The 12,210-nt window shown below is 48.0% G+C and overlaps 5 protein-coding genes across 8 annotated transcripts; 2 read left to right on the top strand and 3 right to left on the bottom strand.

Moving 5' to 3' along the window:
- The first annotated feature begins 269 nt into the window (after positions 1-269).
- Positions 270-2,672, top strand: FOIG_00951 (uncharacterized protein). 4 transcript variants are annotated; one of them, XM_031197466.1, is made up of 5 exons: positions 425-1,197; positions 1,248-1,279; positions 1,337-1,463; positions 1,512-2,016; positions 2,062-2,672. In XM_031197466.1, exons 1-5 carry the CDS (start codon positions 1,051-1,053, stop codon positions 2,565-2,567), a joined length of 1,317 nt encoding a protein of 438 aa, XP_031073233.1. In that variant the 5' UTR covers positions 425-1,050; the 3' UTR covers positions 2,568-2,672. The 4 variants fall into 4 exon arrangements, with proteins under 4 accessions (XP_031073235.1, XP_031073233.1, XP_031073232.1 ...); XM_031197468.1 differs by having other exon boundaries at positions 270-1,197; positions 1,248-1,463; XM_031197465.1 differs by having other exon boundaries at positions 1,512-2,672.
- Positions 2,673-2,810: 138 nt separating this feature from the next.
- FOIG_00950 (uncharacterized protein) lies at positions 2,811-5,796 on the top strand. The gene is made up of 3 exons (XM_031197464.1): positions 2,811-3,751; positions 3,801-4,634; positions 4,682-5,796. Exons 1-2 carry the CDS (start codon positions 3,005-3,007, stop codon positions 4,293-4,295), a joined length of 1,242 nt encoding a protein of 413 aa, XP_031073231.1. The 5' UTR covers positions 2,811-3,004; the 3' UTR covers positions 4,296-4,634; positions 4,682-5,796.
- On the bottom strand, positions 4,386-6,059 carry FOIG_00949 (uncharacterized protein). Its single transcript, XM_031197463.1, has one exon. It carries the CDS (start codon positions 5,584-5,586, stop codon positions 4,675-4,677), a length of 912 nt encoding a protein of 303 aa, XP_031073230.1. The 5' UTR covers positions 5,587-6,059; the 3' UTR covers positions 4,386-4,674.
- A 2,283-nt stretch (positions 6,060-8,342) lies between these two features.
- Positions 8,343-9,279, bottom strand: FOIG_00948 (uncharacterized protein; the record flags this gene model as incomplete). The annotated part of the gene is made up of 3 exons (XM_031197462.1): positions 8,343-8,547; positions 8,597-8,845; positions 8,903-9,279. 3 exons carry the CDS (start codon positions 9,277-9,279, stop codon positions 8,343-8,345), a joined length of 831 nt encoding a protein of 276 aa, XP_031073229.1.
- Positions 9,280-10,247: 968 nt separating this feature from the next.
- FOIG_00947 (uncharacterized protein) lies at positions 10,248-12,012 on the bottom strand (the record flags this gene model as incomplete). Its single annotated transcript, XM_031197461.1, has 4 exons — positions 10,248-10,319; positions 10,369-10,905; positions 10,954-11,364; positions 11,416-12,012. The coding sequence occupies 4 exons, from the start codon at positions 12,010-12,012 to the stop codon at positions 10,248-10,250; spliced, it is 1,617 nt and encodes a 538-aa protein (XP_031073228.1).
- Positions 12,013-12,210: the final 198 nt, after the last annotated feature.

The following is a 12,210-nucleotide window of genomic DNA, read 5'->3' as shown; positions in this document are numbered from 1 at the left end:
AGCAGCCAAGACCAAACCACAAGCCCAGCTATCCGGAATGGGAGCAACCCCCAAGCACCAATACGAGCCGGTGGTGGCTATGTTGAGCCTATAATCAGACGAGATATTGACATGGACAAGACTTTGAATGTGATGCAGCTAGCGATTGGAGTTTTGTGGGAGACACAGCATGAGAAAAATCTATTACATAATGATGGTACAACAGAATCTTTACAAGCCCAACTGATAACAATGATATCTTGTGAGTTTAAGTTAAGAAAGAAGCTTTTCGGGAGGGTTCACTTTTCGCTGAAAGGTGAGTGTGGCTGAAGCATCACCAGTTTGCTACTAAGCTATTGATCGGCAATGCTGCGCCCGAATGAGACGTATGACACTGTCGCAATCTCACAGGCTCAGTCCTCTGGAAAGGACTGTGATCACTAAGCACTGATCATATTTTTCAAACAGCTATCGCGACTTCAAGACTCTTGGGTACCGATCAAATCCAAGCAGACTAACATTTGAATCCAGCCCCAGGACATAATTACTCATAGCATTGGCTGCTGAATATAGCATGTTACACACCTTCTCAACCAACCATATGGAAAGGTCTTTATAGCTTCTTCATTGGTGATTAGCTTACCATCGCTTAGACGGCGAAACTACAACGTTGCCGATGATGCGAATACATCTTGTCAGCCATCAATCAAACTATTCACATCGTGATCAATTACCCCATGGAAATCATCGTTAATCGTCGGAGCCGAGAAGCTCCAGCAACGGCAAAATGTCACTCGGCACCGAACTCGTAGTGATTGGCCATCTTCCCCAAAAGCCGAGGTGCAATCCCCGCATGGAGCTCTTTGTTCAAGCTCAATTAGACCACCTACAAGCTCAACGCACAATTCCGAACTCCCGTAGCTACCCATCCGGTTCCGATGACCGGTGTCAACATCTCAAGCATCAATCTATATACATATCTACATACCGTTGCACAAGATCTTAAGTCTCGCAATTGAGTTGCTCAACTTGGTTCATATTTAGCACTGCCAAGCTGACAGTCTGCTGAGGATGAGCTTGTTCCTTGCTGCTCGATCCTTGAGGTCTAAGCCCGTCAATGGCTGTGCGCATGGAGTGCGCCGGTACTCAAGTGCCGTGAAAACCGGACTCCCACTTGAGGGCATTCGGGTGCTGGACATGACCCGGGTTTTGGCGGGTGTAAGTCGGGCTTTTGCATGAACATGGTTGACAAATGCTGACCTTCATAGCCTTATTGTACTCAGATTTTGGGCGATCTTGGGTAAGTTTACTCATGTCATCAATGACCCTGGCCGTTTTAACATGGCCGAATGCGCAGCGCTGAGGTGATCAAGATCGAGCACCCTGTTCGCGGCGATGATACCAGAGCTTGGGGACCTCCATATGCAAAATACAAGGATGGGTCGTCTGCCAAAGGCCCTGGAGAGTCTGCCTACTTCTTAGGGGTAAGTTTATGCCTTACCTACACTGAACTTGTCTCACAATGTCTGCAGGCAAATCGGAACAAAAAGTCGTTGGGCTTGTCCTTCCAGCACAAAGAAGGAGTCGAGGTTCTTCATAAACTAGCTACAAAATGCGACGTCTTGGTCGAGAACTACCTCCCCGGGACTCTGAAGAAGTATTCCATGGACTATGAGACCTTGCGCAAGATTAACCCAGGTCTGATATATGCCTCTATTACGGGCTACGGCCAAACAGGGCCGTATTCCAACCGCGCTGGCTACGACGTCATGGTTGAAGCTGAATTTGGTCTGATGCATATTACTGGAGAGCGAGATGGACCTCCAGTCAAGGTTGGTGTCGCGGTAACTGACCTGACGACTGGTCTCTACACCAGCAACAGCGTTATGGCGGCGCTTTTGGGACGGGCTAAGTCAGGAAAAGGTCAACATATCGATGTCGCACTGAGTGATTGCCAAACAGCGACATTAGCCAACATCGCCAGCAGCTGTTTGGTGAGTGGAAAGAAGGATTCCGGCCGCTGGGGCACAGCTCATCGTAAGTTTGACTGTCTGAATAAGAATTTCAATGCTAACTCAGAAGCTTCCATTGTTCCATATAAGTCTTTCGAGACCAAAGATGGAGGTATTCTGTTTGGTGGAGGCAATGATCGGCTGTTTGGTGTTCTCTGCGATGGTTTAGGTCAACCACAGTGGAAGGACGACGCGCGATACAAAACCAACGCTGATAGAGTCGAACATCGAAACGATCTAGAGGCCAAGATTGAGGCAATCACAAAACTTAAGACAACCCAAGAATGGCTTGAGATCTTCGAGGGCAAGGGTATGCCCTACGCTGCCATCAATGACGTCCAGGGGACGCTCAACCACGAGCATACAAAGGCCCGTAACATGGTTGTCGAGATGGAACACGATGAGTGCGGCCCTCTAAAAATGGTCAACACGCCTATAAAGTTGTCGGAGACTCCTCCAACGATTCGCAGCGCGCCGCCTATGTTGGGTCAGCATACCAATGAAGTGCTACAAGAGCATCTTGGGCTGAATGAAACTGATATTACTGCATTGAGGGAAAAGGGTATTGTCGGATAGAACACGTATAGAATAGACCATGAAGCGCGAAAGAAAAAAGAAAGAAAGAAAAAACATTTGAGTATCTCGACTTCTAGGACTCCTGCTGTCTGTTTTAGTGGTTATGAACAACGGCAGGGACTAAACTGAGCACCCAGGGTGGTTCCTGCTTTGCACAATCAAAGTACTCCACGTGACCACACGTGTCACTGATTGAACTGAACATCTCACTTTGCCATGTAAATCCATTGTTTCCAATCTCAACAATAGTTGGCCTTGCAGTCCCATTCTCAAATAATACTTAGTCCACATACCAATCAACCCTGGAACGGGGCCTTCCTCTCATTTTGCAGTCTTTCTTACAGTTTTGGATGTCGGATATTTCGCGACAGTTACAGACTTTGACAGCAGCCTACAAATGATCACTAACAAACCATCTCAAGAGGACGAGAATATACATGATGGACCAAGACACACAGCAATTACGCGTCGAATCCCCGAAAACCATTGAACTAGATGTCACGATGGAGGATATGTCTGCCAAAGATGTCATTTCAATTACACCGGCACCAAAACTCTCATATACACCCCAGTTCCCATCAGAGAGCTCAGTCATCTTGAGCCGTCTCAAGAATGATTCCCAAACTGAGGGCAACGAGAATGCCAGAGAGAAACATTTCGCAGACTTGAAAGACACGTTGACTATGCCGACACCTACCAAAGCCAAAGGTCAATCCTCACTATCATACTCTCTCAATGCAGGTGTGAAACGAAAACGAGGAGAGCCGTCGGAAAAGATTGATCTGACTCAAAGCACTGTCCCCTTCCCGTGGAAAGTCCACTCTCAAATTCAACAAACTACTATCGAGGCTCAGCATACCAGAGAGGAAACCCGATGTTCAATGTGTGACGGTTCTGCTCAAGTTTCCCCCTTAGTCACATGCATCAGATGTCTTGTATCTTGGCACCAAAAATGCCATCCTCCTTTGATCAGGGGCGAGGACATGACTTCTGCAAGCTTCACTTGTGCGGAGTGCATTGCGGGCAGAGAACAGACCGTCAGACTCAGGGGTAGAGTTAGCCAGCAGCGGCAGCACGAAATCGAGCGGCTTCGACAGAAACGTCTGTCTGCTCTCCCCAAGGGTGTTGTCCCTGCAAAACCTCACCTCGTGGGGTTTGGTCCCGGCCGGGCTTCGGATGTTTCCGTAAGTTCTACGACACTTGAGAAGGATATCATGGCTCACATGACGATAGCGAGCACAATACTTTGAATCGATGCCGAAGACGGACCTCCTTAACATTCTATCATTGTGCGATCAACTGAAACCAAACCTTCTTGTTGATGTACTTGTATCTATCTCAAAACGGCATCCTGAAATGCCCATATTCGATTCGCCAGACTGGGATAGTCAATTGTTAAACACCTCTCGCCCTCCTAAAACAAAGCATGACGAGAAGCCTCGACATGGCCATGTCCTTGTCAACAGAGCAGCAAAACCGAAGCAAAAGACTACGAAGAAGATACTCAAACGCACTCGGGTCATAGAAGTCATTACAAGTGCGCCAGAGGAAGATAATGTCGATATTCTGCCGCCAACTTGGGCAAAGGCTGGCCAGGGGTTATACTCACAGTTACTGCCTGATACAGAAGACAGGTCACTTCTCATGGATGAGAATGACGAAGAATCGTTCAGTCACTTTTTGGTCGATGGAGCTGGGCGTCAGATCATGGAACCTGTGGGTGCTTAATGGGGAAAAGAGCAGGCGCTTGTGTCTTTTTGGTGGTCCTCTTTCAGCTAATTCGGGAAAAGATTCGGAGTCAGTCTAGGCATAGGAGTTGTTCAAGGGAAATCTCAGCTTCAGGCCAATCAGCCACTGTGGAAGCTCATTCGTTAATAATTATCACTAAACACAAGCTCGAGGCCGAGAAAACATGATTCGATTCCAGGTTTTAGCGTTATCATATGAATTATTTGATTTGTGATAAGACACAGAAGACATCGGCAGACGAGTGGGATTATCCGGTAATCCCCATCAAAGAAAAACATTCCAGTTCCAAGTCATCCTCCATCCATTACATATTAGACCGTGAGTACCCAACTATTCGTCCATAATCATTTTTAACCACTTAGCAGTTGCATCCGAAGATACCCTTGAGGCTGACGTGGATGCTAGCAACGATGCGGATGAGGCCCTGGATCTTGACAGAAGCACAAGCTCCGACCTTGTTGACAAAGAGAACAGTGTCCTTGACAATGCAGAAACCAACGAGTCCGTTGACATAGCCACCGATGCTGCCACGGACATCGACATAGTTCTTGCAGCCCTTGGAGCAGTAAGAGACACAGTCATAGACCTGGCAGTTGCCGAGACCGAGGAAGCAGGTAATGCTCTTAACGAAGTCAACAACAGCGTAGACGAGGCCGCCAGTTACGCTACCGGGGCGGACGGCATATCCGTACTTGTTGGTGTTGAAGAGGGCGACGGCATCAGCGCTGCTCTCGAGGTAGAGACCAGCAAGACCACCACAGACGGTCTTGAGGCTGGCGCTCAGCTGACCCTTGACGTTGATGGCGGCACCGCCATAGAGAGCAACCTCGGCGCCAATAGAAAGAGGAGCAAGGAAGACAGTGTTCTTGAGGCTGGCCTGGCAGTAGGCGTGCTTAGTATCGTACTTGACGATCTTGTAGGGAGAAGCAGCACAGTAAGTACCGAGCTTGACGTCAACACCGGCGCCAGCGTAGACACTGGCACTGGGCTTGGGCCAGCAGCCGGAAGCCTTCTTGCCAGCGCACTTCTTGGCCTTGCCATCCCAGGACTGGCCGGGGGGGCATGAGCAGGCCTTGGTCCAGGGGCAGTAGGACATGGCACCGGGGCAGGAGAAGGTGGTGCGAGCCTCAAGGTTGTTGGAATCGGAACGGATGGTGAAGTCGCTGGGGGAGATGTTGGAGGTGGTGTCGAGGAGGGCATCTGGGGCGGGGATGGCGGAAGCCATAGAGGCCATCGAGGCCAGAGTGACGAGGAAGTTTGAGAAGTACATTTTGATGATGTAGTAGGAGATTTGGTAGTAAGATAGAGAGTGGTTGTTTGTTTGAAATGGATGGAAGAAGTGAAAGAATGTTAAATATGCCTTTGAGGCTTTGTTGAAGCGAATGTAAGTTGAAGAAGTTGATAGAAGAGAGAGATGCTGATGAGAAAGAGTTGATTGTACGGGATATCAAGAGTGTTTATATAGCCATCATGAGTTCTCTCTATGAGGCCGAGGATATTTTTATCACATGGTCACTGCGAAGTCTTCAGAGACGGCTCAGTCCTCCGTGTTAGATTACAGACTCGGTTTCTCCCTGCTAGTCAGGCGATGCCGGTGATAGTGTCAAGAGGTCCAAGCACAAGCTGAGTCTGGATGTTTTTCGGCCAAGGTCAAGCTGATAGATGGAGGTGCTTGCGAGGGGCTAACCAGGAGTAGGCTGGTGTGAGTTCGCGGACTGAGCTTGGTTGGCTTGATATTCGATGTGCACCTTGTTGACGAGTTATGCAGACACTTGGATACGGGCTGTTGGTCGAGTCTGAATTGTTCTCGAGACGAGGTGGCTATTGTAGGGTTTTGGGTGATATTATATTGAGAAGAAGTTCTGTCGTCTTCACTCGATATCTCTCATATTCGTCATTGGGACAGAACTCATTGAGTCTTCGCGTCAAGCAAGATATTACAGCATTACAGCAACAGCTAAGTTCCAACCTCAATCCTCACTCGATAAGCATAACTTGGTCCTCCATTGATTATCCCCGTTGAAACAACGATCATGACCGTTCGACGTTCTGCCCACAAGTAAACTCCGATCGGAAGTCGGCTTATTAAATTAGATTCCACCAAAAAGGAGGTTTACCTGCATAGCATAGTCACAGTTAAAATGTTTCATTTCTCGGGCCGCACTTGGTCCATCCAAGAAATCAGCTCACCACTTACCCAAAGAGGCAAAGCCATCACGACGAGGCGTTTCTTTAATTAAACCAACAGCATGTTTCAGGCCTGAGAAAGCTGCACTGCACAGTTCAGCTGATTTTTTTGTCCCGAAGAAAGATATCAAGGACTGGCCTTGGGGAAAACTGCAAGAGTGAGTTGTTTATGTGTCTCTATTTTTAAGATGTGTGGGGATGTGATTTATGTGATACAATCATATCGGAGGCTAATGGAGGAGGGGAGGGTTTTGGGGTTGTGGAGTTGAAACAATTGCTGGGATGCTTTGGCCTTCGGCAGATCGACAGTGTTTTCTTCCTTGTTGATGTTTTCTTTCCCTGTCGTGATCTGTCAAGCTGAGGTCTGTTCGGGCGCATCCGATATAGTGCTATAGTAGACTCAGTGTTATCATAGCAGCAGCTTGGTAATGTAACATCATGACGTTGATGCTCTTCAGCACGTCCAACCTTGATGGTATTATTTGAACCTCATGCTGTGAGAACTCTTTCAAACTCAACCCACTGGGCAATTCTCCAAGGCGCATCATTCAGCTGCACCAGCCAAACCGCACGCATAGTCTTGGTAGTGGATCGTCAAAGAATAGCTACCGTTCTAGGTGCAGCCTTTCTCTCAGAAGAAAATATTCACCTGCAGCTCCGAGGTTTCAGGCTCTGGTAGCCCATAGCTGAATAGCGGCTCTCGCACGGTTCATTGTTGGTGGCAGCGGTGGTGGCTTTAGCTATCGTTTCTGACATAGGAGCTGGGTTCGTTTTAGTACATATCCACATGGACCATCCTTGTTGACAATCATGTTCTGCATTGTTTTGTTTCTATATGTCAATGCTTTAAGGTTTCTTTAGCACGTACCGTCGGCCGAGAGGTCAAGGTTATTGACCTGAAGGGTTTGTGAGGCCATGCTCCTGTATTTCCGTTGTTGGCTGTACTGATGGCTTTGAGTGTAAGTCATGACTCTTGAATGGGTCTCGTGACTCCATCTTGGACAATGAGCTATTGGCATCCACCAGAATTCCAATTACACCTTATTTGCGCCTATTTCCACCCGTGACACTATTTCTCGGTGATTCCGTTCAAGGGGAAACTGCGTCATCGATTTTCAAGTGATGGCTTCGATGTCATACAACTATGAATGCAGAATGCTCGACAAAACAGGCGCAACTTACATCAGTAATCAAATTACACAACAGTGGCAGATATAAATACGAAGATTACTATTGCTAGTCATCCAAGAGAGCAAAGCAATGTGTTCATTTGACAAGATGTCAGTTCGTTGAACTTCCAGACGCATACCCTATACTCGATCACCTAGCACTTGGTTGAACATACATGAAAGAGCATAAAGTCTTTCATCTGCCCATATAAAAAGTTATGCATAATATCATGACATCGCATCGATGCTGAAATGGCCTCCTTCTAATGCCAGATTTCCCGACTACCAGATGAACGATTTCCCATGATCAGAGCCATTACTGACTGATCGACAAGAGCCAGGGATGCCTGATATTTCCAGTCATCACATAATAGCACGAAGAACTCATATGTCAAACTTGTCATGGATTCATATTTGATGTAACAGAAATAGGTTAAATATGGTTAATCCAGAATTTTATTGATAAGTTGTGGTCTTTGCCACACATATATTCTCTTACTTGCTCTCCTTGCCTGCCTTGTAATACTAAAGGCAACATTACCCCTGCGTTTATATTCCAGCATGTGTGGAGACTTCAGATGCAATAAATGGGATATGTGGTTCAACAAATCCCCCCCCCCCCAGGTTATTCTTTCATTCTCTCCCTTCAGACAATAATGAAAGTCATAATTCATGAGACCGAAACACAGGTCCAGCCTCGCTTTTCCAAAGCTGACTGCCTCGAGTTAAACCACCAGGGTCCGCTTCGTCCCCTTCTGTGTCCCCTGCTTGATAGCCATCGACGTCGAAGCATCTGTCGGTGTCCCCAGGAGCACATACGGGCCCAGCACTCGACAGTTCGTCGAGACAGAACGACATGAACAAGATCCCATCCCCTACGACCAATTAGTTCATATCACTCGTTGTATGTTGAAGGGCACTTACAAGGTAGCAGAGACGAGACCCAGTACAGGTGCACCAGTTTGTGAAAGAGGCAGGCCCCAGTACGTGTAGTCTGACGGGAAGACCCTCTCCACGGCAAGGAAAGATACTAGACTGCCGAGGAGCACTGACGCTGTGAGTGTCCGGAGCAGGACTGCGGGACCGGTCCAGGGTCTGTCGTGGTGCACGATAGACCACATGCCAAGGCCTACATCACAGGTCAGAGCCGCGATGAGAATAAACGCCTTGATGCTACAAATATTAGTCAGTCTTTGGCTCTTATATAGTATCCAGAGATGTGACGCATACCCATGGCTGGAAACTGCAGCTCCAGAGTACGAAATAAGAAAGATGGCCAGCATCAAAATGACAAGTAGACATGAAACAATCTGCATAAAATCCACCGCGACCCTAACGGCTCTGATAGCAGCGCCTGTCGGCTCCTCAACTTCTTCAGGTAGAGGCGTAAGTAGAGGCGTAAGCTCCCTTGCGATTGGTGTAGTGGATAGCCGCGGGAGAGATCTCGGCCTTGTGACGATGCTGAGGTTCAGAGGCGGTGGTCGAGTTCCCTTGCGCATGTCGTCGGTTTCTTCGGTGAGGAATGATGTGAGAATGCTGATGCCAGTTGCTGATGTGAAGGTTGAGTAGGAATCCCGGTCCCTTACGTCGATGAACTTGTTAAGCATGAAGAAGTACAATGAGGTCAATGAGGTATAATAAATGAATGAGATGGCGATTTAATCGGAAGCCTCGATGGTGTTGTATTTGTAGTGAGAGAAAGAGCAAAAAGAGATAAAGAACGAATACTAAAACAGTGGAAAACGAAAGAATAGAATAAATTGATCAAGAATAACGAAAGACCGAAAACAATGAGGAACAATTGAAATAATAAAAGAAGAAGAAAAAGAACGAATTCAATCGATGCTTTCTTGTCTTGTCTCGACCTCTCCCTTTGGCGCGCGCCAGTTCCCATTCCATCCACAGCGCAAGGGGGTTTTTTTCTCCTCGTATCGTATCAATCTTCCGCTTAAAGGCCTAAACGCGGGCCTAAGATGCGTTCATCTGCAGGGGCACGTCGCACCACAACCACTGTTTTCTGCGGCGGTTAGACGGTGGCCAACTGAAAACAGTGGAACGCCATTCTAATTTTGGTGTATCCCGCCGGCTCTCTCGGTATCGAATGATAGCATTTCTTCTTGGCGAGACGTGATTGGGTTCCGCGCTTGTTTCATGTCGATTGATGTCGAATCTTTTGGCGATTGAAGACATGGGCTTTGACTGCTTTGGGCTGCCTCCTGGCTTAGATGCTACCACATGCTACAGCTTCTGACCTTCGCTACGCCGCAGGGTCCAAGCGTTATCGTTATCTTGCATCATTGTTCAAGGATCACCGTCTTCATGCCATAACTTATCTATCTATCCATCACCCTCTGCTTTAATCCAATTCCGATTACCTCAGCTCAGACTTGCCTTTACGACTTCAATGACATGATCCATGCATAAAACACGCCAAAAGGAGGGTTAGCAGTCGACAAACTGCAAACACACAACTTCCACTCAGTGTTTGGCCCATGGTTGCATATGTCTCAGAAGTATCTGAAGAATCATCACTGCCGAGTTGTTCCCGTCGTATCTAAGTCACTCGACTCGAATCTCATGTTGAAAGCACTGTCGTCCCTTTAACCTTTCCACTCTCCATCTTGGCAGTTCTCGCCCCGAATTGTATCTATTATGGCTCATTAGTAAAGAGTTGTCGGAACCAAGTTGTCACTTACAGCTCGCTTCTTCTCCTTTGAAACAGAGCTCATGCCAAGTGATTGAGCCACCAGCCGCAACACTCGTTTCTCGGCGTCGAGATTCCCTTCGCCACCAGGTGTTTCGAAATCGCACTTCTCCCACACAGGAGACTCGATTGCCCACTTGACAAAACGCTCATCCAGATAGGGAAATCTCACTTCTCGACCCCAGTGTGCCATAACACGGTCATCTCGGCCAAGATTTCTCTTTCCAAGCCGACTGACGTCGAGCTTCAGCTCCTGTACAACTCCGCCGTAGCCACGATGCGTGTAAGCCACGCCGTGCCGACCATATCCACCAAACAGCTCATCGGCACCCAGACCGGAAAGCAATACTCGCGCTGTCGTGCTATAAGGCTGTGGATTTGAGTCGGCGGTTGTTTCGCCAAGTCCTTGTCCTCTTGCAGCAAAGTATAAAGCACACGCAATGGACAGATCCATCTCTGTGTTATGAGGATAGATAAGACGAATGACTTCAGCTCTGTGCTCGAGATTCTCAGCATACGGCACGTCCACCTACCTCCTGTCAGTCATCTATCCCGAAGCGAGTCCAGGTCCACATACCGCCACGAACCGCCATGCCCTGCCAGGACAGACACGGCTAAGCTCTGCAAACGCATTTCTCCCTGTCATTCGATCCGGACACTTCTCATAAAGCTCCTCTCGGGACAGGTCCTTAAATTGCCCTGCAATTCTGGGGTTCTCAAACGCGACATTGATCAGGTCAATACACTGATCCGCAGGAATCATGTCATGAGACAGCCTCGCAAGCACAGTACAGTCAAGGCCACCTGAAAATAGCACTGCAACTCTCGCATCCGTAGGTTTGGCTTTTGGAGGTAGTGGCACGTCTAGAACTCGCAGTCGAAGAGATTCGACTAAGCGAGAACGCAGCTCTTGCACGGATCTTGAATCTTGTCCAAGGGCGAAATTCTTCCGTGGGAGATCTTCGTTAAAGCTACCGATGCTCGATATCTGAGGACGTAAGTAGCAGGCTTTTCGGGGTCATACTCACGCTGAACTTACCAAAGTAGTATCGGCAGTCCAATCGTGCCGGCCTGGCACTAATCCTTCAAGCGAGTCGCCCTTGGAGAGATCCAAAGTATAGCATCCATCAGCCTCGACCTCGGTCCATCCATCGACTGGCGTCTCGGCGATACTTGACAGAACAAATGGAGAGCCATCTCTGACCAGCAACGATCGGCGGCCTAGTCGATCTCGTCCATAGTAAAGCCGCTTGGCAGGTTTATCTAGGTAAATAAACGCGAAAGGCCCTTCGATGGCCCGTAAGATGTCCAGGACATCTCCTGCACCACGACTTGCCTCGGCCAGGAGGGTAAGAATAGCTTCACCATCGTTACCCTGTACAGATTCCCCTTGAATACCCCAGGCCTCTCCATTCCAGCATAGAATAGATTCAGTCACATGATCCACAAGCGGCTGCTTTGCAACGTGATCACCTCGCAGTGATAACACGGTTGATGTAAAAGTCAGGAATAGATCATCAAGCTGCATCCTGACAGTCCCTGTATGATCTGGTCCTCTATTTACCAAACATCGCTCTGACACGGATGAGAGTGTTTGTTCGGGGCTTGGGGATATAATAGCATGGATTCCGCACATTTTTGCGCGTTGCTGAAAGGGCGAAGACGCGGTTGGAAGAATTGCAAGCTTGTTGGTGTGGTTGAAATTGATTAATTACTGCAAGCGAAATATTGCAGATCCACCCCGGAGCAAATTTACCCTATACCAAAAATGTGCACATGAAGGTAGTTGAGCCGTTGCTTAATCCTTGATACGGAATTACTTTTTAAGAAAATC

This window comes from Fusarium odoratissimum, assembly GCF_000260195.1.
Source record: "Fusarium odoratissimum NRRL 54006 unplaced genomic scaffold supercont1.1, whole genome shotgun sequence".
NCBI lineage: Eukaryota > Fungi > Ascomycota > Sordariomycetes > Hypocreales > Nectriaceae > Fusarium > Fusarium odoratissimum.
The sequence above is the reverse complement of the archived record's forward strand: the minus strand, read 5'-3'. Positions and strand labels throughout refer to the sequence as shown.